General features: G+C 38.4%; 1 protein-coding gene across 1 annotated transcript in view; it reads left to right on the forward strand.

Annotated features, from left to right (window-relative positions):
* The window catches only part of LOC127632131 (neuronal tyrosine-phosphorylated phosphoinositide-3-kinase adapter 2-like), a 43,749-nt gene extending 21,038 nt beyond the window's left edge, over positions 1-22,711 (forward strand). Inside the window, exons 3-7 of the mRNA XM_052110650.1 lie at positions 180-481; positions 10,708-11,877; positions 17,029-17,187; positions 17,592-17,713; positions 22,398-22,711. Of these exons, the coding sequence (XP_051966610.1) occupies positions 180-481; positions 10,708-11,877; positions 17,029-17,187; positions 17,592-17,713; positions 22,398-22,628 (1,984 nt within the window). The 3' untranslated portion in view covers positions 22,629-22,711. The remainder of the gene's footprint in view (positions 1-179; positions 482-10,707; positions 11,878-17,028; positions 17,188-17,591; positions 17,714-22,397) is intronic.
* The last annotated feature ends 4,691 nt before the right edge of the window (positions 22,712-27,402 follow it).

Below are 27,402 nucleotides of genomic sequence, written 5' to 3' on the forward strand. Positions count from 1 at the left end.
AATCTGGTGCCAAATGCTTTTGACATGTTGAGCCTTGGTGCTTATGCAGGCAATGCAATTTTGTAACTGGTTTGTGTGCACCTTTAAGAAAAAGATCATAGATGATTTTGCCAATTTGTAGTTATTGCTTTGCCAGGGGACATTGTGAATGGCAAACTAAATTGTGTTTCTCTCTACAGGATTGGCGAGGACGTGGCCCGGGTGACGGAAGGAGGGGGTTATGCAGGTAAACACTTTCGCATGGGCTTTATGACGATGCCGGCCCCTCAGGACCGCATTCCTCCACCCTGTGGGCTGGGTTTCACTGTGCGCTCGCAGTCTCTGCACTCAGTGGGTGGGGGAGATGAGGAGGGGAGCCCCACGTCCCGAAAACAGCCCCCTCCAAAACCCAGACGAGATCCCAATACCAAACTCAGCACTTCCTCAGAGACCGTCAACGCTGGGCTTAGCACAGGGAACAGCGGGAAGGAGACATGTGATGGTAAATACTTGTGTGAGCACCATGCTCGCTTAAAAAATTTTCTGGGATAATTCTGACAGAACTTTTCACTTGTGAGAAATTATAAGTGTGAGTTTGGTTCCCCTTCTGTCAATCACTCAATGTTGAGTCAATGTAGTGACACTGGGGTTGCTACTGGGAGCCCCACACATCTCTGATCTTTGAGAAAAGGCCAATGAAAATTGGCGAGTGGAATTTGCATGCCACTCCCCCGGATATACCAGTATGTTAGGAGCTGGAATGCAACCACTCATTCAGACTTCTTCTTCGGAGCCGACCAGTTGTATTCACTGAGCTGAATTACTCTGCCGATCCATTTATCTCTAGCTGTAGCTGTATCTCTAGCCGGCACATTACAGCGGCTTCTCCCCTCTTGCACCGGTTGAGTGCAGAGAACACCCTTGAGCACTTCAGCAGCCTAAAAGAGTATATTCATTATACTTGCTGGCAGTATTCCTTGCCCTGCGGAGGCTTTTGCCTTTGATCCGGGGCAAGCACGTGTTGGTATAGTGCCTTTCCCCTCCCTTGAGGCGAAGACGTGCGCTCCTTCTCCCAGTCACATTCACAAAAGTGTGGACCCTGGATGTCCTTCCTCCTTAGCCCTGTGGCTGGTGAGTTTTCAGAGAAACACGCCGTTGGCCCAGTACGTGTGTCAATTAGGCCCTGTACTGGGGTGGGTGCTCCACCTGCATTGGATATCCCGTTAATAACCCTGTGTGATGTATTTTCCGCAAAAGGGTTTCCACGTTGGTAAACCACATCTTCCTTGGGCAAAGGCCTCTCTGTCCCCGGTCACCGTGTTTGTAGTATCTCCTCCCCTTTTGGATAGGATCAGCCAGTCTTATTTTTTTTTTTTTGAGTTGCAGGGGACCGTTTGACGCCCACGAGTGCATTGGGGGTAGTTGCGTGATGGCCTGGTGCGCTGGCTACGAGGCACACAGAGGTCTGCCCAGCTCGCACCGCCAGTCCACGTAACACAGTTCAGTAGTTGTGGCATTTTCCTTAGGAACCCCTAGCGTCACTACATCAACACAACACCTAGTGAACGTCGAAGGGGAACGTCGTGGCTACTAACGTAACCTCCATTCCCTGATGGAGGGAATGAGACATTTGTGTCCCTCCTGCCACAACACTGACCTACCCGCTGAAATGGCCGGGACCTTGTCTCGGCTCCTTAGTGCGAAACCTGAATGAGTGGTTGCATTCCAGCTACTTTTATACCCGTATGTCCGGGGGAGTGGTATGCAAATTCCATTCGCCAATTTTCATTGGCCTTTTCTCAAAGATCAGAGATGTCTGGGGCTCCCAGGAGCAACCCCTAGTGTCACTACATCGACACAATGTCTCATTTCCTCCACCAGGGAACGGAGGTTACATTAGTAACCATGACGTTTTCACATGAGTATGAGAGTTTATGGGTCTGAAAGGTGTGTTTGTGTCCTATTTATGCATGTGGTCTGGAATGTCCGGAACAAAGTCCTTACCAAAAAGTACTGTGGTGGTACCATTGTAAAGTGATGGTATAAGATGGTAACACTATGGTATTTTAAACTATATATATACCATGGCAATGAATGCTAACCATGCCGCCGCTGCCTAGTCCCCCCCCACCAAAAAAAAGATGCTGCCCTGGGCAACTGCCCATGTCGTCCATGCCTAAATCCGCCACTGCATAAATACTGTACAATCTCTCGTTCTCATGGATCATCACATACAGGGCTTTTTTTTATTTAGGTTTCATACACACACAAACTCTTTCTCTCTGCACTCTCCACATCACATGGATGAGTTAGTACACACTGAGGAAGGCTTTTGTCCAAAACGTTTGTCTTTATTCCCCTGCTGCAATACAATAAAAGACTCTTTTCAAGATTAAATTTCAGTGCAGAACTTTTCCTATTTTTGTGACAGATAAGGCCCGGCACATTCACGGCAAAGTGCTTCTTTATTCTTCGCTCAGAGCCAAATAGAAGTTCAAAACAGCTGAGCAACGAAACACTGATTGCAAACATTCAGACAATGGTCAAACTGTTGGTATTTAGAGGTATATTTAAACATGAGGATGCTTAAGACTACATGTAAAACATCAATGACATTAAAATGTGTTGTCAATGAGTTTATGCCTCATTGTATACTTTCCAAGAGATCATAAAAAGAAACTGTTTTAATTATTCGATGATGATTTATATCAATATATATGAAGTAAATAATGTGTAACTTGTAATGTTTAACTTTTGCACTCATGGTGCTAATGCGCTTTCATGGCCATAAAATGCATCGATTGCAGTCTGCTGTTGTAATTTATGATCACACTGATACTACTGAAAGATGGGTGTATAAAAGAGTATTAATGGGTAGAATACAGACCAAAAAATTATAATAGACCTTATTCATGTTAGCACCATCTTTGATTTTTAACGGGAACGGCAACAAGGCTGTGAGGGATAGATTTACCCTCTCTTCAATGGGCTGTAATGCAGTTTAAAGTGTACTTTACTCTCTTTTAGTTCTCTACACAGATCACCATAGAATGAAACCACATTTAACACTGAACGTCCCATGCTTTTACAGACACATTTCAATTTACTTCAGCGTCTTTCTAGGAACAAGTGACATCAGCTCTATGTCCTTCTATGATTGGTCACCCTGAGCATACAGGAGCTCTCTCGCTGGTTGCAGTGTTATTATGAATGGGGGCAACCGTTGCCGTTGGCAACATTCCTGGCCTAAGTGTTTTACTGGCGGTGACAGCTTCAGACGGAATCAACCAAAACACAGATGATGCCTCATATAAACAAGTTCACAGCTACAAGGTCAAGAAGCAGAATACAGCACACTAGTGACGTGATCGGCATACACAAAACACAGACACAAATCCCCACTCAGACACTACTAGGGCGTGATCAGATCTGATACACTGTTTTGCACCTAAGTAAGGTTTAAACCGGTGGTAAGTCATGTATTATATAAATATACATATTTCCACTTCAGGCCTTTATAAAGGGGTATTTACGCACTGTAAAACACATTTTGTCAGGTAACATAAATGTTCTTCATGTGGAAACATGTAAATTAAATGGTTTTATTCTAGTCAAAAATATAATTTAAAAGAATATTCCAAGTTTAAAAAAACCACTAAGGTTAAAGTGAGGAACTTTCAATGGAAGTAAATGGGGCCAACTTGTTTATGTGTAAAAGGCAAAAATGTGAAGCTTATATATTTTTTAAAGCACTTACATTAATTCTTCTGTTAAACGTATGTATTATTTGAGCTGTAAAGTTGTTTAATTTATAATATTTACAGTCGTTTTAGGGTTTGTTGTCATTATATCATCATGGAAACAAAGTTGTAAAATTGGTTATAAATGTACACAGAAAAGTTTAGCTAGTGATTTTTTCACATTAAAATGTATGATAAATGAAAATGTTTAAATGCATATTGTTTATGTTTTTGGCTATACTTTTGAAAAAGTTACTGTTTTACTGTTAGTCCCCAATCATGAAAAAGACCAAGTGTAAATGCCTTCCAAGCCACATTCGAGATAGGGAGATCAGATTTATATCCACTTTGCAGAGATGCATTTATGTGGCTAAGTGTAAATGGAATGTGCATCCCACAGTTGGATAGCAATCTGATCCATCAAGAATCATAAGGTAACTGAGAGGGAATTTACATTTGGTCACTTCATGCCTTTTACTGATCGGATTGCTTTCCAATTGAATAAGCACAAAAAAGCATCATTGTACAACCTTGTATTGTTTTTGTATTTTTTTTAAGATATGGTACTATGGTAATATCAAGTTTTTTTACATGGTGCCTTGGTATTGTTTGAAGCACCTTGGAGTACCATGTAAATGTCATGGTACATGAATAAGGTAATCATTAAGCAATATGGTATGTATCAAATTACCATGGTATTACCATCTGACACCATCACTCTACCATAATACCACCACAGTACTTTTGTAAGGGATATGCAAACTCATTATATACTCTACTCTGGGTATCATCTTTACTATTCTTACACACATAAACACACTTTTAACTCTTTCTAACTCAAACTCATTTTTTCCTTTTTCCATCCACTTGTTTCTCTTCCCTGCATTCAAATCCTATCCGGAATATACAGTACATTTAGAATCATATATGATCATGATGCCTTGATTTACACCCAGTGATCTCTTTACAGAGAGGCAGTGTGAGTATGTGTTTTTCCCTATAGAATCTGATTGTGTTTGATTCACTTAGCTTGAGGCTCTGTGGCATTTCCACCACGCTGGGGCAACGGATTATTCGTCTAGAGGAGCCTCAAAGAGCTAAACATCTCTCCTTCTCTCCTCCGTATCCACTTCTCTCTCTCCCTCAAGCTCCCATTTCTCCTTCAACCATCCTTTACTTCCTTGCCTTCATTTCCAAACCCACTTTGGTACCTTTTCTCTGGTTTTCCTCATTATAATCCTGTCTTTTATTTCACCCAATTTTTCTAAAAGACCATCCTCCCATTTTTTCATCTTGTTTATTTTCCAAAACCTTAGTCTATGTGAAATTATCTCTCCATCTCTTCCTTTTCTATTCTTACAAAAGCATCCTGTAGTGGTATAATGCTAGAGTGATAGTATCAGATGGTGATACTATGAAAATGTTATATGTATATGGTAATACTGAAGTACTTTGAAATATACAATCACACATAATGATTACCATATTAACTTGGTACTTACCAAGTAACCATGGTACTATAAAGGGCACTATAGTATTACAATTGTATGTCTCAAAAACATTGTATTGCATTGCTATTATATAAAAAACATTGTATTAACATGGTACTATGATATTTACCATAGGACTAAATGATTTCCTTGGTATTAACATGGTACTTACAATGTACTTTAATGAATAGCATGGTATTTTCCAAACAACATGGTATTGCTTTAGTACAACACCATCATTTTATCTACAAATTATGGTAAAACCATGGTACTTTTTTGTAAGTGTAGCCTTCAATTTCTTGCCCTTTTCTCTTTCTATCCCTATCTCTATACAGTAAACGGTAGTTATACCCATCTTTCTTTTTCCATGGGATCCATAAGAGAAATGGAAGAGTATGTGTGTGCTAGTGTGCGTGTTTTCCTCTATATGTTGGCCTACAGTAAAAGGGAACATGTTTGTTCCATATATAGAGCTGATGACACATGGCGTTACACACAGGACATCATCTCTGATCCACGCAACTCTGCTACACACGAGAGACAGAGAGAGAGAGTGCTTGTGACATACATGCAAACCTAAATAAATCATGATCAGCGTTCCTTAAACAGCATCATATTTAACTTAATGACATGTGAGATGTGGTTCCTCTACGGGCCTGTGCTGTATATCTCATACTTCACCTCTAATTTGGAGGAAAATCAATATAAATGCATTGTCTAACATGTGCTCATACAACATCTATTCAAAATTATAAGTGAAATAGGATCTATTATCTAACAGGATCCCAATGGGAGTGGAAAACCTGGACATTTCATGGAATTTTAGAATTGTGTTTTCCAGGCCTGGAAAAGTCATGGAAATTGATAACATTTCTATAGTGAATGTACTGTATATTTATATTATTATGCTCTACTGTAAAACATATAATCAGATAGTTTTTCCTCTGGTGTAGAGTAAAACCTGTTTTAAAGCCATAAAGATGTCCAGTTTGCGAGCAAATCATTCTTTTGAGTTGATCATTTTTAATGAATTGTTTCAAGTTTAATGACAAATCAGTCTGAATGAAAATGATTTTTAAAAAACTGTATCCAGTAAGCACAAATTACATGTGCAATCATATTGGCGAAACAGTGTTGGAACTCTGATCTTACTACATTATATCTAATCATATCTAGTGTACTAGATCTAGTGTACTAGATTAAAGAGAACATTTGCCACATCCTGTGATGGGAAAAATATCAGAACCCTGTTACTCTGCTTCAAAGAGAGAGGGAGGGACAGAGAGAGAAGGAGAGAGAGATAGAGGGATGTGCTTGAGAGGAAGGTACATTGTGCACCTGCCACCCTCTGGAACACAGTGCCCTATATTTTTTTCAGCTAGCCATAGAGTCACAGCCATCAAATTGACTTGCTGCACACACACACATACACAAACGCCTTAATACACTTTGTACATGTCCACACGCAGACACACAAAATTCCTGCTGCTTTTTTCATTCACATTATTGAAAGTTATATTACCCTGGCATTAACTAAAAACTAGTCTAAAAACTAGTCACCACTGCTGCGATGGGCTTACAAATGCAGCTGCTTTACCCTCATCAGACTGCCACTACCACATTTTAACCTCCTTTGCAAAGTCATGGAAAAATAATAGTGGATTATTTCCTTTGCTATTGGCGTAAATTAAAATGCAAAATAAGACATACTGTGGTCTTCCACTGTTACAGAATTTGCCCCACAATCGTTTAATTCCAGGTTCCAACCCCAAAAATTTGGAAATGGTCCATTTTGTGAATTTCTTCTCTCAAACAACTTGAGAAAATCTTCTAATACACAGGATTTTTTTATTCTTAAATTACTTTTTTTTTTGTGTGTGTGTTTTTTAAAGAATAGTCTTGTTTTCCAGTACAATGTCTAAAAATACTTAAACAAGATCAATTTACTTGACTTGAAGTTTGTAAGATTGTTAGAAAAAAATGGGCTTGTCCCTCTTTTCTTAAAAAAAACCCACTAAACGTAAATAAATAAAAAAATTATAAATCTGGGTTACAGTGAGGCACTTACAATGGAAGTGAATGGGGCCAATCTGTAAACATTAAAATACTCACTGTTTCAAGATTATAGTCACAAGACGTGAACAATATGCGTGTTAACATGATTTTAGTGTGATAAAAAAATCGCTTACTAACCTTTTATAGCTGAAATTATACAGGAGCAGTAGAATTTTTAACAGAATAATTATTTTAAATGCTTTTATCACATTACAAACTTCACATTCTGCGTTTAAAGCCTTTCAAAAATTGTCCCGATTCACACTGTAACTTTAATTTTTGCTTATTATTAAAGAAAAGTAGGGATGATTCAAAATTATTTTTTCTATCAATTGCTGAAATCCTGCCGACTGAACTTAATGTGGAATATTTCTCTAAGCATTTTACATGTTTTTACTAGAAAACAAGACAATATACTACAAAGCATCCACAGAGCGGAGAGAAAGAGTTGGACAGATGAGAGAGGTTGGGCATGAGGTGTGCACTTGTTTCATTATAATTATGTACATGCATGTTTTTCAGTACATTTCTGAAAATGTTCTCACAAGTAGAGTAAAATCTCTTAAAACCATCATTAGTAAAATCATTTAAAATAGTTCATAAAGGCACCAAAAAGTGTCAGTAAGAGGTAGGGTTAGGGTCTAGTAATTAAGAATTACAAAAGTCAATGGGAAGTCCTCGTACAGTCTACATTTAAAAAAGTGTGTGTGTGCCTGTGTGTTTTTGCTGAGGGAATGCAATCTACTCTGTCCTTGTTCTGTCACATGGGTGAGGTACTGTGGTCTCTCTCTCTCAGTCTTTCACTAAAAAATAAGTTATATCATTTTGTCATTCTTGCTGACTTTTCACCCTGTCATGTCCTTTACATAACATTAGCACACACACACACACACACACACACACACACACACACACACACACACACACACACACACACACACACACACACACACACACACACATGTTGGTCTACCTATCATTATGAGGACTTTCCATAGACATAATGACTTTTATACTGTACAAACTATAGATTCTATCCCCTAAACCCAACCCTACCCCTAAACCTAACCCTCACAGAAAACCTTCTGCATTTTTACATTTTCAATAAAACATTGTTTAGTATGATTTTTAAGCGATTTGAATTATGGGGACACTAGAAATGTCCTCATAAATCACAATTATAGCATAATACCCTTGTAATTACTAATTTGTAACTTACAAAATTGTCCTCGTAAATCACAAAAACACGCACACGCGCGCGCGCGCACACACACACACGCACACACGCACACACACACACACACACACACACACTCACTCACGACTGTGCCTCTTGAGAGTGATGTAATTATGGCATCAGCCAGCTTTACAGCAGATTAAAAATTTGCATTCATCCCTTGCTGCCACATTAACTATTACTTGCACTTGCTATTGACACGAGACACACTCAAACACACACACCCCTGAAACTGCAAGAAGAAATGGGTCAGTGAAGCTGCCCTTCACTGAGCCCACTTGAGTTGATGTAGATAGGAATGATGGAAAGATGGAGTGTGTGAGTAAACAAGAGGGGGAGGGAGGAAGAGAAATGGAAATAGGCTTACCACTGAAATTATTAGACAGAGCGAAATTCATTCATGAAGTTAAAATGACCTAGTTTTCTTCACCTAGTTCTTTCTCTCCACCCTCCTCTGTGTGTAGAAAACTGGCGGTTTGTGTTTGTTTGATTTTTTATGACCTCTTCTACTAATACTGACAAATCTAATCTTAAAGGGATAGTTTGCCCAAAAACTAAAATGATGTCATCATTTACCCACCCTAACATTTTTCCAGACCTGTATGACATACTTTCTTCTGTGAAACACAGGAAATGTTGGCTAGGATGTAATGACAGCTTATTGGCTATTTAAAAACAGGAATGAGTCCTTCTATATGTCCCACCCAAAATTCCAGTTTCATTTACATTTATGCATTTGGCAGACACTTTTATCCAAAGCGACTTACAGTGCACTTCTTACAGGGACAATCCCCCCGGAGCAACCTGGAGTTAAGTGCCTTGCTCAAGGGCCCAACAGTGGAATCTTGGTGGTGCTGGGGCTTGAACCCCTGACCTTCTGGTCAGTAACCCTGAGCCTCAACCACTGAGCCACCACTGCCCCATCTCAGTTTCAATAGAAAAGAAAAATATACGAAGGAAAGACATCTGTGCTTGACAAGCAACTTCATGGGGTCTTTAATATCTCTTCAAGCTGACAACTCCAGTTACATTGAGTGTTGCCTGCTTGCCTCATTTTTCGGCACTGGTAGTTGAACTGTGTATAATTAATCCTGTCTCAAGCAGAGTGTTCAACACTATTCTCACTAAAAGTCCTCGGAGAAGCCTATTAATTCACTTCAAAACCACACACATTCAGGATTACCCACCGTAGAGGGAGGGTAGTTGACGACTTGATGAGAGCAGAAAGAATAAAATGTTTGAAGCCACACACACACACACACACACACACACACACACACACACACACACACACACACACACACACACACACTATAAAGGTAATGGGACAGTGTAGCCCCATAAAGCTTTGTGGGTTTGCACTGACAATAAATTCTAATATATGCTGACTACCTTTATTCCAAGCCTTAGCGGTGCTAATATTTCATGCAAACACATGTATTGGCCACAACTACACTGTTAACACCCTAAATGAAATACTATACTGCTATGCTGTCTATGTAAGCTTCCACATCAACTTGTTTATTTTCTTAGATTATTGATTTCTATGCTACATGCAAATTCTTTAAAAAAATTATATAACTGTGTTTCAAAACCTAGTGAGCTGCCTACTTGGACAGGCTGCTGCAAAGAGTAGGCAGCAAAATTATACTGACTTACAAGATATCCAAATATTAGGAAGCATCACCTGTATCCTTCAAAAAATATTGATTATACATATTGCTACATTGCATTCAACTCATTCAGTTTTAGTGAGACGTTTGTGCCTATGTTGCACACCAGTTGTCAATGAGGTTCAATGATGGTGAGGATGATGCCATAGCAGGTTGCTGCCTAGGTAGACAGCAAGTCAGCTGCACTGTAAAGAAAAAAACATTATTAATACAAGGTACATTTACTTGAGAAACCAAATTACATAAGATATTTTGTAAACATGTAGCCTTGTTTATGCTTATTACATGAAAAAACAAAATATTTGCCAATGGGGTAAGGAAAAAAACCCCAAAATGCTCATTAAGAAAATCTGTTGTTTTTTTTGTAGTGTAACTACATGTCTGCATATGAGTGGGAAAAAGTTTACAGCGAGAAATCTTTACATGCAGTATATGCCATTAAAATGTACATGTTTTGTAATGTTTATATTGTGACAAATGGGCAAATGGATATAATGAAAGCATTTCTAAACTTTCCATTCTCTCACCTACAGCATCTAAATCCCGCCCCTGCAGTGAGGAGTACCGTCGCATGCCTCCTCCCAAACCCAAACGCAATCCTAACACCCAGCTCAGCACGTCCTTTGACGAGTCCTACACCCAAATCCATGTAAGCAAGGCCAAATCCGCCTCTCTGCCTCGACGACAGAAAAAGAAGTCGGCATCTCAGAATCAAAGCCCGGCCCCAGACACTGACGAGGAGGTAGAACCTGTATATATAGAAATGGTTGGAAACATTTTACGAGACTTTAGTCAGATTGCCGGAGCCAACGGCGATGAGGAGGACGATCAAGGTGAAAGTGTGTACGAGGAAATGAAATATCCTGCCTACGATGATATTGCTTCATCATTAGACCACACCCAATCACGTTGGGAGCAGTGCCCCACTCCTTTGGTGCCAGAAGTAGAACTTACACGACCAACCACTCCACGTGGTTCACTCTGTGACATTCCTGCCCCCTTCCCAAATCTGCTTTCCCATCGCCCCCCACTTTTGGTGTTTCCACCAGCACCTGCCCAGTGTTCCCCCAACTCTGACGAGTCCCCTCTCACTCCACTAGAGGTCATCAAATTGCCCATGCTGGACAATGTTGGATTTGGCAAACCTGGTACATCCCCAACTTCTGCAGACCCTGGGCAACCACTGGAAGCTCAGCAGGTGTCTGGTAAACACCACCACCATCATCACCATCATAAGAAGTCAGCAGAGACTAAGGAGCAACAGACGATCACAGCATCAGGACGGTCTTCTGCCCCACCCCTGACATCTGCACTGTACAAAAGCAGCGGATCATCCACAGCGCACGGTTACCCACGGAGCCACTCCGCTTGTCCATCTCCTGTTAGTATGGGTCGTGCGCTAACGCCCCTCACCTTAAAACGGCCCCCACCTTACGATGTTCTCATGACTGGTACAATCCCTCGCAGTGCATCTGGAGTTCCGCATGGAAGTGGACGGCTCTCAAACTTGTCCAGCGTGCATGGGGGCTCCATGCAAAATGTTTCCACATCTTCGGGATCAGGCGGGTCTAGTTCAGGATCAGGGGGTCGAAGCTGTCGTACACCCACAAGTCCGTTGGATGAGCTTAGCAATTTGTTAACCTCAGGACGGAACAAGCTGAAGAAAGGTTCTGGAGGACGCAAGAGCAAAGAGTCAGCAGATGGTGAGTGCCAATTGTATTAAAGGTGCACTCAGTAATTTTCTTGCTAATTACTAAACTTTTAAACAGAAAGTAATGGTAATAGCTGTATAGTAAAAATATTCTTAAAATCATGTACACTCATAGCAGTATAAGAGAAAAAGCTGCTTGATTCTACATAGGGTGCTAGGCATACATTCCTAAGCACCGCCATATTGAGATTACATGAGCAGTCCAAAATTGCACGTTTATATTTCACTGGCTGAAATATATAGTCATGGCTGACTACAAATAGTGTTTTGTTAAAATTAAAACATCTGTTTTGGCATGATGCTCACAGGGTCAGAAACTAATAACTTTTCGATTCAGGGGTAAAATTTCCCCCCTGGATTCCCCTTCTTTTATTCAGATACTCCAGTTTTCTCAATTTATTTACAAGTTCTCAATCTGAAAAGTTAGACTAAGCATTTCCTTCTACCCATAAAATTAAATCAACATCAAATCATATTTTACGTTATGTGTATACTGGGCTTAGAATAAAATATTAAGAATTATATAAGTTACTTCTCAGGAGCATTTTTTTATAAAACATTTTTTAACTAAAAATGTGTTACTTGAATGCATCGTAACTCACTGTAGATAGAATAGCATACAGTATGTTGTGTTTTGGAGCATGCTGGTCCTAGATATTGGATGCTGGTCTTCTTGGTGTCACCATCAGGCTTTTTAACCAGCTAGACCAGCACCAAACCAGAACTAACCAGCACAAACCAGCCCAGATCAGCAAACAAGTGTTTGCCTTGAAATGAATCAATTGGATCCACAGATTTGAAACCAAGCAAATACAGCAGTTCACTAGAATTGTTAAATAAAGGTTTGAACGTCGGGGGTGATTGGTAGCCCTCTCAGTTACAACTTCAAAGTGAGCGATGTTGTCTCAGAGAGTGAAGCTTGATTGGGTTTAAAGAGCGCGTGTAATCATCTTGAGAGCTGCATCTAAGGACTTTTTCTCAAGTGTTATTTTTTCCCCTGTGTGTGTGTGGAGGAGAGATGGCTTTCATGTCCTATTTCCACGGTCCACTTCCATCATCACCTCAGGTGTGTCTGTGTGGATATGTGTTTGAGCCTGTTCACAGATTAAAAATTGAGCGATCAACCTACGCACAGACTGTTCAACATGCTTATGGAGAGAGAGAGAGAGAGAGAGAGAGAGAGAGAGAGAGAGAGAGAGAGAGAGAGAGAGAGAGAGAGAGAGAGAGAGAGAGAGAGAGAGAAAATTACCCAGATTCTCCAACCCCAAAGGAAGCCCCTTCAAATCAAACTTAGTGTTTGTTGTGGATTGTTGTGTTGTGAGGGTCATTGATTTTCTTTCTCATGAGCTTTCAAGTCATGAATAAAATTGTAATTTATTCATTCTGACATACTTGAGATTAATGAGTCAAGGCTATCATGTTGATAACATAAGAACCCTCAAAATACACATGCACAAACACACATAGATTATATTTTCTATTGTTATTCTGTACATAACATCATATGAGTTCATTTCAGTATAATGAGGCATATGCACATACCAACACATACGAAATGCACACACACATGCAAACAGAAGCACACCAGTCTGTCAATCACAAACAATTTTATGCCGCCCAGTCCAGCAATGACATAATACAAACACAGATACCCACACAAACATACAGACACCTCCCGTCAATATGTCTAACACGGATCTGTGAATTTGGCTTCGTGCCTGACAGAGTGCGGAGGATGTGAGATTAACAGGCTGCCACTATGTGAGTGTGTATGTGCCTGACAGACATAGAGAGAGACAGAGAGATACGGTCTGTCACAGTGATCCAAAACACACCTAGATCTCATATAAAGCTGAGAAAATTGTAGCCATGCATACATTTGTGATCAGTGTGTACTCATTAATTTACTGTATGATTCTGATTTAATATTTAATGAGATAAACCTGGTGAAAACCTGCTTTCAGAATGTATTTTCTCTATATCCAATCGTGCCTAATGCTTGCTTGGACTTCACACAGTCATACTGAGCAGTACCCATTCAGAAATAAAGTTCATGGACTAAACTATTCCCTTTTTAGGGGAGTTATCCTGGTCCATTTACTGTTAGGAAGATCTATTATAATTTAGCAATTAGATCTAGGAAGGCATAGAGTGTTGAATGTTTGACTTTAAAAATGTGCCAGTCTCAAGTGGCATGCAATTGTAGATATGTGGGTATGTGTGTAAATCTGTTTTAAGGAGCAGTCTAGATTAAAAGGCATGTTAGTTTGGTTAATGTGCCCTACAGGACCCATAACTGGCTAAAATTAAGCCTTAATGGGGAACAATATACTGTTATGCCTTAATGTACTGTATGCATCTATATTTAAAAAAATAGTGGTTTTCCTGCAGCACTGAATAGTTGAATTATTTCTAAAATTATGTGTATAAGTTCAAATAATAAGGTTACATTAGCATATGCTAATAAAAATCCCACACATTTTATATATTTCCTCATCATTATGGCTTTGAGTTTGGCATTCATTAGCATTATTTAGAATGTACAGTGGTGCTTACATTGTGCCCTGCTTTGACATAGAGGGCTTATCTGGGCAAAAGTTATTTTCATGGCGGATCAGTTTGGCTGTCAGTATGTGCTATTCAACAGGAGAACTGTTTCCAATGTAACTTAAAATTCTATTTATTAGAAAAATCTGACTCTATGAACACTGACAAGACTCGAGTCCTACCAACACACACCTACACAAATTGCCTCCGCTAATGGACACAATCATATACACATACACAGCACAGTGTTTCAGCAGGCCACATCCAGGCATTGACTGTGTGCATGTTAATAAACAAATATGATAAATCTGTTGCAGTCTTAGCATTAGCGCCCAAAACTAATGACAGAGGACACTAATTATATGGAGAATGATGGAGTAGGACACCGAAGACTAATGGAATTTCAATAGATGTGGGCCAGACAACTGAATGTGTGCATGTTTGTGTGTGTGTGTGTGTGTGTGTGTGTGTGTGTGTGTGTGTGTGTGTGTGTGTGTGTGTGTGTGTGTGTGTGTGTTTCTAGAGAGATAAAGGATGGAAAGTATGGTTTTTAGTCATTTAAAGGGATAGTTCATCCAAAAATTAAAATTCTCTCATCATTTACTCAACCTCATGCCATCACAGGTGTGTATGATTTTCTTTCTTGAAGAACACAAATGAAGAATTATTGATTAAAATCTCAGCTCTGTAGGTCCATACAATAAAATTAAATGGTAACCAGAATGCAAAAGGTCCAAAAAGGAAATAAAAGCAGCATAACAGTAATCTGTAAAACTCCTGTGGTTTAATCCATGTCTTTGGAAGCGATTTGACAGGTGTGGGTTGGAAACAGATCAATATTTAAGTAGTATTTTTTACTATAAATCTCCAATTTCACTATCACTTCCACATCCTTCTTTAGTTTTTTGGCAACTCGCATTCTTCGTGTACTTAAACATTGATCTGTTTCTCATCTACACCTATCATATCAATTCAGAATTCGTGGCTTTAACTATTGAAGTTGTATGGATTACTTTTATGCTGCCTTTATGTCCTTTTTGGACCTTCAAAGTTCTGGCCACAATTCACTTGCACTGTATGCACCAACAGAGCTGAGATATTCTTCTAAAAATGTTCATTTGTATTCAGCAGAAGAAAGAAAGTCAAACACATCTGGGATGACATGAAGGTGAGTAAAGTATGAAAGAATTTCCATTTTTTGTGAACTATCCTTATAAATAGCATGGGACCAGAATGCAGAATGTTCGTTTACAAAAATGACATTTCTGTTATCATTTATTTACCCTTATGTTGTTCTAAACCCATATTACTTTCTTTATTTTGTTAAACACAAAACTATTTGTTATACAGAACACAGAGTTCAATCACCATTCTTTTCCATTGTCTGGGAAAAAGATGCAATGAAGTGAATGGTGACTGACATTAACATTCCACATAACCTCCCCTTTTGTGTTCCACAGAAGAATGAAAGTCAGATAGATATGTGACAATAGTTTTGGTAGAACTAGCCCTTTAACATTGTAGCAATGCAGAGTGAACTGAAATGAACTGAAGTAGCTCATGACTTTGTATTAGCATATGGATAGGTCAATACAAACACACACCCGCCCACACACACTGATGACATACACTGATGTCACCTTCAATTCATCTGCCCAAAAGTGTCAGACAATATCACACGTCTAAACGGACGATATGGACATGTATTCAGATACTCTTGCCAGCTGATATGATTGAAAAGCTTTCATATATTAGTAAACCAATTTCCCTAATGTCTTCAGACCCAATGAGAGATGTGATGAATGTGACTACTAATGGATCCCCTATGAGGGGAGAGAGATTAAGAGAGAGATGAAATGGCAAACAGAAAGGTAAAAAAGTTGTCTGAATTAAAGGTGAAGGTACTGAGGATAAACAACAAAGAAATGTTTAAATTTGGGCTATAGGTACAGGAGTAAGGACGCAAAAAGAAACACACTGGAGAAGAAGATCTGAGTATTATATTTATTCAATACTAACATTGTTTATTGCAAGAGGACCTTTGTAATTTTCTAGCTCAATGAATACATTCAGAATGGAATACTGGCATACTGCATATACTTCAAACTATACTTGTAAAGATTTGGTTATTAAACAGTATGCATTACGCAAATATAGACATTACAAACAATACTAGGCTATATTGTTGTCACTTGATCTCATTGCATTGCAGGTTTAATTCAGCAAGTAGGATCCAATTATAATCATGGAAATAAAATCCTAGCTTAACTTTTGGCAGTACAATAAATAATTAATCAAAAAGGAGATGCTAAAAATAGCTGATTTTCCTTCTGGTTCGTTTAATACATTGGAAATGGAAGTACCCAGCACAGTGTGCTGATGTATACTGCACATTTAACCAAACGTAGAATTCTGCATACTACAATAATGCATATAGAATGTTTGTACGCTATTCCATACGTTACATCGGCTCTCTGGTGACATCCTGTGGTGATATACTGTACTGCTGCATTACTGTTCACTTGATCTCATACAATCACTCTTGACATTTGGTTTCTCAAAAGCATACTGAAATCTCTACTTCTCTCTTTTCTAGGTGAAAGTAAAGGCAGAAGTGACAGTAGGGATAGAGCTCTTCGTAGCTCTCCTCCAAAATCACAAGATTGGGAAACGCCCACAGGACAATCATCCACACCCACAGCCACGCCCAGTCGGTTAGGCCGCTCTTCCGTCAGCCCGACTACCATGCTTGGAGGTGAGTTTTTAGGTATATTTGTGTGAAAATGAATCAGGTGATGGCAAATAGGTGTCATATTAATATATATATATATAATAAAAATCCATTATAAAAATACAAATTTTTATTAATGTTTAAAACTATGGTAATGTTAAAAAAATAAAAAAATAATTTTAAGAAAGTTTTCAAAAATTAAGAATGTCCCACATATTTAACATTTAATAATAATACCAAAATGATTAACAAATATCACCTCTAATGCATTTACATACACTGTTGGACATTGTGAGGAGATGATTAAAAAAATAGCGAGTGTGAATTTTTTTTTAATGAGAAATCCACAGAGTTAAAAGTGCCTGAAGTTGAAGAAACACCCTTGAGTTGATATTTGACACTGAACTAACGTACTCTCTACTTTTTAGAATCAAAAGCCGGGTGTAAACTTGGTCGCTCTGCCTCCACATCAGGAGTCCCCTCCCCTGTTGGAACACCCCAAAGGCACGCCCCTGACCTCTTGGCCCATCAGAGCGGGAGCCCGTGCCAGGTACAGCCCCCTTATACCTCAGAGTGAGCGAGAGATCGCATGTGTGTGGAGTTCGGTTCCTGTCTCCGTGTCTGTCACTCTCAGTCTGCCCAGCAATACAAAACATCATGTCTTTGACCTTTGACCTTACGGCTGTGTGTTTATCCTATTCTGTCTGTCGCTCTTCCTTTGGCTCTGCTGCTGCTACCACTGTGTGTTCAGTTCATTTTGGTTCAACGCTTTTTAAGCGTTCATTGTCTGTCTTTATATGTGTATGTCTGTGTTTGGTCCAGACCAGGGCTGCTCTTCTCATCATGCTCTGAAGAGGCTCTCACATTAAAATCATCCTTTCAGTGGAGTTTATGACAAGAGATCCACAATTACGTTTTTACATGTCAGGTGGTTTAAGCACTTCAGAAGGTTGAACTGATGTGAATTTGAATGAGAACCTCCTCATAGCATATACGGGCAGCCTTACTCTTGACCAGCTGCATCCTCAGTGTGACTCTTTCTATCAAACTTTCAGACACATAGATGTACAGACATCAAACAACATGTGCTATAATGCCATGAAACAAGAACACAATGATCAGCTCCTAAATTCAGAGGAGTAGATCTCATTTCAACATAGTATTTTGCAACATTGCTTACAATATTACTTAGTAATAGGAATAGTTCACCCCAAAAAATAAAAATTTTCTCATCATTTACTCACCCTCATGCCATCCCGGATGTGTATGATTTTCTTTTTTCTGCTGAACACAAACAAAGATTTTTAGACGAATATTTCAGCTCTGTAGGTACATAAAATGCAAGTAAATGGTGTCCAGAACTTTGAAGCTCAAAAAAGCACATAAAGGCAGCATAAAAGTAATCCATATGCCTCCAGTAGTTAAATCCAAATGTTATGATAGATGTGGGTGAGAAACAATCCTTTTTCTACAAATCTCCACTTTTGACCAGCCAGTAGGTGTCAAATCTGCGATCTGCAGAAAAAAACGAAACATTCATACACATCTGGGATGGCCTGAGGGCAAGTAAATGGGGGGGGGGGTGTTACATAAGTGCCACTTTTAGTAATAAAGAACTGTCTGAAGTTTCAATTTAATATTTCTAATTCTACAGACCGTTTGATGTTTGTATACAGTATACGTGTCTAGACATGGCATTTATATCAGTGTCATCTGTCAAATGCCCTCTCCTGTTTGTCTGTTGCCTTATTCGAAAGGTTTTTAGAGCAACTGTATTATGTACACAAATCCTTTAATAAATTATTGTTTTTTCATATTGCTGTCACTTTCACAGAGACTGGGGAGTCAGTTGCACATCTCACAGCTGACAGGGGTTACTGATACATTAAAACACGATGTAGCGATATTAGAACACAAACCTATTAAACTGTTTCATAGGGACATAGCTGTAGCCATAGATAAAGGATAAACACACTGATGACACATAGATAACTTATGCTTACACAATGTAAACTCTTTTACTCAGAACACTTAATTTCAGCTCCACTCTCACTCCCCAGTTGTGTGTGTTTGTTTGTTAGTGACTGTAATTTAACTAACCCAAATACACAGCAAAATTAAGGCATAAAACTAACCCAAACAAAAAAAACTAAATAAAACCTTGTCAAAATTACATGTTCTCCTAGAGGGTGTCCACTGTCCTTTCTGTGTCTGTCTGCTGCCTCCTACCTTGTGCGTGTGCGTGCATGTCTGAAATAATGTGTGTGCTCATGTATTCAACTCAGAGATTTTGTGTCACTTTTTAAAGGCGGATGGTCATTTATTATGTGTGTACATGATTAAGACAGATATATTGGGGGGGGTGAACGTCATGATTTAACCCTTTGATTCAAGAATGATTTAATCAAAAGGAACAAATCTCTGTTTTAATTATGTATTTTGAGAGAGTTAGGTATATATCCACTGAGAAGGAAGCTAATAGTCAATATTCCAGAGATACTTGGTGCAAAACAATGCTTGGTGCCATTTTGAATTAATTTAGTCATAAATATAAAACTCAATGGCATTTAAAGAGGGCAGTGATATAAAATGACATATAGCCTACCATTGAAAGTGTTTAAAAATAGTTTTAACTGGTGTGGACATCATATATCAAAGGTATTGGTGGGTGATAAAAGTACAAATTTATATAGTGATTTTTTTAGATAAATCAAATGTTTTGTCTGATAAAGATATACAGTATAATGAATGTTCCTTTTTTATTTAAAACAATGTCCATATTAGTAGTAGAACTGCAATATATATTGCATTAGAACACGTTTATAAACAAATACAATACACATTTTAATAAGTTATATTTTCATCTTCTCTGCTTTGTTTTCCAATAAAAGAAAAGAAAAAAAGGCTTTACTACGGTGGCCCAGGGGTGCATAACACAACATAATTGCAAAGCAAATAAAAGCTATAAACACAATGGAAATAATCCACAACACAACAAAATTAAGCCACAACACAACAGAAAAGCCAATACACAATAGAAATAATCCACAACACAAATAGATTAAGACACAACACAACATAAAATCCAATACACAATGGAAATAATCCACAACACAACAAATTAAACCACAACACATCTGAAAAGCCAATACACAATGGAAATAATCCACAACACAACAAAATTAAGCCACAACACAACTGAAAAGCCAATACACAATGGAAATAATCCACAACACAACAAAATTAAGACACAACACAACTGAAAAGCCAATACACAATGGAAATAATCCACAACACAACAAATTAAACCACAACACAACTGAAAAGCCAATACACAATGGAAATAATCCACAACACAACAAATTAAACCACAACACATCTGAAAAGCCAATACACAATGGAAATAATCCACAACACAACAAAATTAAGCCACAACACAACTGAAAAGCCAATACACAATGGAAATAATCCACAACACAACAAAATTAAGACACAACACAACTGAAAAGCCAATACACAATGGAAATAATCCACAACACAACAAAATTAAGACACAACACAACTGAAAAGCCAATACACAATGGAAATAATCCACAACACAACAAAATTAAGACACAACACAACTGAAAAGCCAATACACAATGGAAATAATCCACAACACAACAAAATTAAGACACAACACAACTGAAAAGCCAATACACAATGGAAATAATCCACAACACAACAAAATTAAGACACAACACAACTGAAAAGCCAATACACAATGGAAATAATCCACAACACAACAAATCAAGACACAACAGAAAAGCCAATACCCAATGGAAATAATCCACAACACAACAAATCAAGACACAACAGAAAAGCCAATACCCAATGGAAATAATCCACAACACAACAAAATTAAGACACAACACAACTGAAAAGCCAATACACAATGGAAATAATCCACAACACAACAAAATTAAGACACAACACAACTGAAAAGCCAATACACAATGGAAATAATCCACACCACAACAAAATAAACCACAACACAACTGAAAAGCCAATACACAATGGAAATAATCCACAACACAACAAATCAAGACACAACAGAAAAGCCAATACCCAATGGAAATAATCCACAACACAAATAAATTAAGACACAACACAACTGAAAAGCCAATACACAATGGAAATAATCCACACCACAACAAAATAAACCACAACACAACTGAAAAGCCAATACACAATGGAAATAATCCACAACACAACAAATCAAGACACAACAGAAAAGCCAATACCCAATGGAAATAATCCACAACACAACAAATCAAGACACAACAGAAAAGCCAATACCCAATGGAAATAATCCACAACACAAATAAATTAAGACACAACACAACTGAAAAGCCAATACACAATGGAAATAATCCACAACACAAAAAATTATGATTGAATTAAATCAAGATCTCGCCTTCACTGAGTCAGAATTCCCACACATATTAAAAATCAGTGTTTAAAACATTTATGTTCTGTTAATTGTGTTGTGTTTTAATTTTGTTTTGTTGACGCTTATTTCCATTGTGTTGTGACTTAATTTCTTTGTGCTGTGATTTATTTCCTTTGTTTACTAATACTTTCCTCTTTTTAGTTCGAATAAGTGCTTGCTTTGATTCTGAAGCAAACCCCTCCACTATGAATTTGTTTTACATTTAGTCTTCCATTGGATACTGGAAACCTTTTTGTGTTTTCATACTAATGCACAGTTGACAAAGATGTTATTGAATAACTGAGGTAAAATTTGTATTTCTGACCATGTGGCAGCATTACACAATTTAAGCGGTAAATTGCCACCCCTAATCACAGGGTCAAATGTGGTTGAGTTACAATACAGGGCCGTACAGAAACGTACAATCTTAAATTGTGATGTAGATTGTAGATAGTTCAACCAAATACAAAAATTATATCATCATTTATTCACCCTTATGCTGTTCCAAACCTATATAACAGAATGACAGCCTCAGTCGCCATTCCCATTCAGATGCAATGAAAGTGTTTGGAACAACATGAGGGTGAGTGAATGATTACAGAAAGTCTCAATTTAAAATCTAGTTGAATTAGGATTCTGAAATCTAATTGGTTACTATAAAGATAAGACAGTATTCAAGAGTTAACATTTTTCTGAAATGTGGCCAGGTGTGATTGGCGGTACTATTATCTGACCCCCCTTGCCACCCCTCCTTGCCCATTAGATTCCCCTGATGCCTTGGGCATGTGGGGACAGCACCATGATGGAGATGATTGAGAAGAAACGTCACCTCTGCAAGGAGATAAAAGCCAGACAGAGACCGACAGACAAAGCTCTCTGCAAACAGGAAAGCATGCCCATCCTCCCCAGCTGGAAGAAGACCAACGGGGGAAAGAAATTCGGCCCTCCTCCTTACTCCACCCAAACCACTGTATTTTGGGACACTGCTATATAATGGGTTACCAGTAGACTGCAGCCATGGAGATAAACCGACACACCCACTTGGGGGCATGTCAAAACATTGATTGAAAGCTAGCAGGATGAAAAAAAGCAGGATTACGTCAAATATACCTGAAGGATTATCAGATCTCCGCTGTTTATATTTGATATTTTTATATTGGAAATAACTGTCTTAATATTAAATATGATTAATATGAAAAGCGGAGTCAGAATAGTATACTTTTACCCTTAAGATGATATTTGTCCTCTTCAGAATGGATATTTATTTTCTATCCTTTTTTGGGGTGTTTATATATATTTGGCACTCATCTGTGTGTCTGGGGAAATAATCTATAATGTGTGGTGAAATATGTGCAGTAATTCCATTGAGAACGACATTGTTTTTTATGGCTATGCATTTGGTTATACAGCATGGACGGCGTGTTTGTTATTTTTTTTTAATAATAATTTTTTTGTGTGCAGAGTTTATTTGGAAATAATACATTTTTGGTGTCTGTATTTAAAATGTTGGATTGTGAGGTGTCAGACCTATGATTTCTGGGATGGACTTGAAGGTGATTGGTTGGATTGTGAGATATGTGGTTGTTGGTTTGATTAGATTGGTTGTTACTGTAGATATTGGGCTGTTTATGGATTTTATTGAGGTTGTTGGTCAGATAAACTGTGAGGTACTGGGCACTTCCTGTCCCTCTTGTGAGGTCAGCAGGTGCTGTCAATTGTGAGTCTTGGAAACTAATTTTCCCAGTGGGCCGATGCACTTTGGGGCCAATCAGGGGAGGACTGGCTATCAGGAGAACGGAGGGGTCCGGGCCAAAATGGGCCGAATGGTCCGCGATAAGCTAAAATGAGCCGGCGAGTTATGCAGAACGGACCACAAACCGGTGCCGCGATATGCAGAATAGAGAAACCCCCCCCTCTTGGGCCAGTTGCTATATAAAATCCCAGGCCGATTTCTCTTCCCAGTCCAGCCCTGTTTATGTCCTAACATTTGGTGCTGTTCAACTCCTTTCTTGAATGTTCAACCTTAACAGCTACATGACAGTCACACATTCTGTAAGAAAAACGTTTTAAAGAAATTTACTAAGACACATATTAAAGGGATAGATCCCCCCAAAATGAACATTCTGTCATGATTTACTCGCCGTCATGTTATTCTTAATTGGATTTTCATACAATGAATCTAACATTCTTCCAAAAATCTCCTTTTGTGTTCCATATAAGAAAGTTGTTCCATACAGGATTGGAACAGCATAAAAGTTGAGTAAGTGGTGACAACATTTATTTTGGGGTAAACTATCCCTTAAAATTGTTTGCAGTTCCGGTAACCTGATCAGGGATTGTATAAAGAAAGATTTTGTGGTACCACGTTTGACTTAGTTGAGAGGTTCCATTTATCACAGTGACTTTCATAAATCTGGCCATACACCATGTCAGATAATACATTTCTAATACAAACGCTAACATTTTATGATGCACTATGCAGACATAATATCAGTTTACACACTCGTTTAGCATTACCGCAACAGTCAAGGGCAGGCATGAGGCAATTTTGTTGTACTAAAAAGGCTTTCTGGAGGTTATGCACAAAGTCTTAGCTCACACAAGAAGGACTAAGCAGCAAAGAACCATCTATTTACGCTCATCAAGGCTGTACCCATAGCCGTTCCAAGTTTACCATTGCCACAATCAAAAAGCCATGCCAGTGCATTCAAGCACACTTGACATTGGATGTTAACTGGGTTAGACATGCATGTACTTATCATAAGCACTGCCCCCTGGCAAACAAAGCATGGTTCTGACATGGCAATAGAGTAAATGCCTTTATGTATGTTTTGAGCTGATTCTAGAATCAGATGAGCTGATTAGGCCGGAAACATACTCTATTCAAATACGCAGATGCGAATGCTTAGCCAGTGCATTACCAACTGCAGTCCCATTGTACATAATGTAATAAAAACAAACCAAAAGGGGGTGACAGTTGCTTTCAAATATCTGTTCAAAAAACAAGAAGTGTTATTATGCAGGAAGCTATCTTAACTTTTCAGCCATATCCATACTAATCAGATTTAGTTTGAAAACTCACGTCATCGTTTTCCATAGTACGCAGTATTGGAGAGTGTTTTCGAAACACTTGTGGAGGAAAACGAGATTCTGCTGTGAACGAGAGGGTTAAACGTAGCATAATTATTGAGCTTTTAAACAGAAATGTATTGGTGTGGACATGGCCCAAATCCACCTCTATGTTAATCTGTTTTCCGTTTTCTAAAGTATGCAGTACTAGAGGGTTTTCAAAGGTGTCCTTTTTTGTTGAAGGTAAATGCCATTCTAGTGTTGACGAGAGGCATAAACGCAGCATAATAAATGCATTTTTAAACTAACACCTAATAGTGTAGACATGGCCACATCCGCACTAATCCATTTTCTTTAGAAATCTCTGTCTCCTGTTTTCTAACATCCATGGTACTAGAGAGCATTTACGAAAGTGTCCATTTTCGGTGGTGGAAAATGCTGTTCCAGTGTGAACGAGAGGTGTAAACGTGGCAAAATCAATGCATTTTAAAACGAAAGCATATTAGTCTGGATGTAATCTACGTCCAAACTAATTTGTTTTAGTTTTAAATATCCATTTTCAGCTTTTAACATCATAGTTTTCCAAATTACGCAGTACTAGAGAGTGTTTTCGAATGTGTCCGTATTTGGTGGAGGAAAATGCCGTTTATAGCAAAATCAATGTGTTTCAAAAAGATTTTCACTAGAAATCTCTGTTTTCAGTTTTCTATCATCAGTGGTACTTGATTGCGTTTACAAAAGTGTCCACTTTTGGTGGAGGGAAATGCTGTGGTGTGGACGAGAGGTATAAACGTAGCAAAATCAATGCATTTTGAAACAAAAGCATATTAGTCTGGACGTATCCACACAAATCAGATTTTGTCTAAAATCTCAATTTTCAGTTTAAAAACGTCATTGCTTTCCAAAGTACATGTTACTAGAGAGCGTTTTTAAAAGTGTCCATTTTCAGTGGCGAAACGTACCACCCATTGATTTTGCTACGCTTACTCTTCTCGTCCTCGTGTGAGTGTGAGTAAGCATAGCAAAATTAATGTGTTTTCAAACAAATTATTAGTCTAAATGTAGCCTAAGTCCACACAATTCATTTTCGTTTTAAATCTCCATTATCAGTTTGTAATGTCATAGTTTTCCAAAATGTGGTACTAGAGAGTGTTTTCGAAGGCGTCCATATCTTGTGGTGGAAAATGCCATTTCAGTGTGGATGAGAGACGTAAATGTAGCAAAATGTGTTTATAAACAAACATGTATTAGTGTGGACGTGGCCTAACTTGCTTGGCAAGATTTTCTTCAAACTGTTGCACCGTCATGACAGTAGTTGACAATAAACAGCATAAGGCCACTATTTATGCTAATGTGACATAGCACCCCTTGTGGCAGCACTAAGGCCACATCCGCATGAATGCATTTTTGTTTGAAAACAGACTGATATTGCAACATTCACACCGCCCATCCACAGTTGAACAGCATTGTCCTCCACCAAAAATTTAGCATTTCGAAAATACCCTCCATTATGGCATCCTTTGGAAAATGCTGACATTAGGAAACTAAAAATAGTGATGAGCGTAGATGTGGCCTGAGAGTGCAACCCATACTTGTATTGTGGTGTGAAAAATGCATGCTTGTGGGGTTAGTAGCATTTGCATTCATTTATGTGCATAAAGAATGTTTATGGCCATTAATAGAGTAAAAGTAGTATAATATAGGTTCAGAAAACTGAATCAAGATGGATTGGAGAGGTGGATTGTATTTCCACTTACCTTTTAAGTATTTTTTTGTTTGTTTTTTGTTAATTTATTACTTGATGGTTATGTGGAGTTGCCAATGAGCAGTGATCAGGTGTTGACGTCACTTAGACATTGTCTGGATTTGCTGTCAGTCATTTGAGGGACCAATGCAGATATTTTACGCCAATTAATGCGACACAAACCCTGTTATGCTCTAGTATACAGCGATTGCCATGGAGACACTGTGCTCTCTTGTTCTTTGCACTGTTATGGGCAGGACTGTGATGTCATGATAAAGCACTGATTGATGTCTGCTCAGGTGTGATAAAGCCACACACCTAAAGATGGGGCAGTCTGAAGTCCGTACCGCCATCCCATTATCACAACACACAATCACACATCTAAACAATTTCTCTGCTCACATAACACACACAACATTAAATCAGCACACACAAGACACACTACAATATACCTAATCGCTTTGATTTCACTCTAACCATGTTCATTGCACATAAAATGCAGCACTTTAAAAAAAAAAAAATGAAACAATTGTACCGCAGACACTCACATATATAAACTCATACACATGTACAAAGCTGGCATCCAAGTAAAAAGCATTGCCTTGGAGACCTGGGTTCACTGTGATTTATAAGAGAATTTAGGAAGAGTATTAAAGTTCAGAGGTATGATGTCCTAAAAGGTTTACACATTGAAGGCTAATTCTACAACTAACATCACTAACAGATCTCACCACAAAAAAGAAAAAAAAAGAAAAAAAAAGCAAATGCAAACAAACAGAGAGTTAGGAGGATATCCAAAGACCAAAAACATAAGCGGAGCAAAGTGAGGTGCAGTAACGTGCTGAAGTATCTAATTTGCATGCTTATACCCTGTGTCAGGGCTGGTACTAGGATCTGTAGGGTGGGCAGCTGTTTATCTCTTTGTCGGTCCGGGGGTGCTCCTTCTTGATATTTT

This window comes from Xyrauchen texanus, chromosome 38, assembly GCF_025860055.1.
Source record: "Xyrauchen texanus isolate HMW12.3.18 chromosome 38, RBS_HiC_50CHRs, whole genome shotgun sequence".
NCBI lineage: Eukaryota > Metazoa > Chordata > Actinopteri > Cypriniformes > Catostomidae > Xyrauchen > Xyrauchen texanus.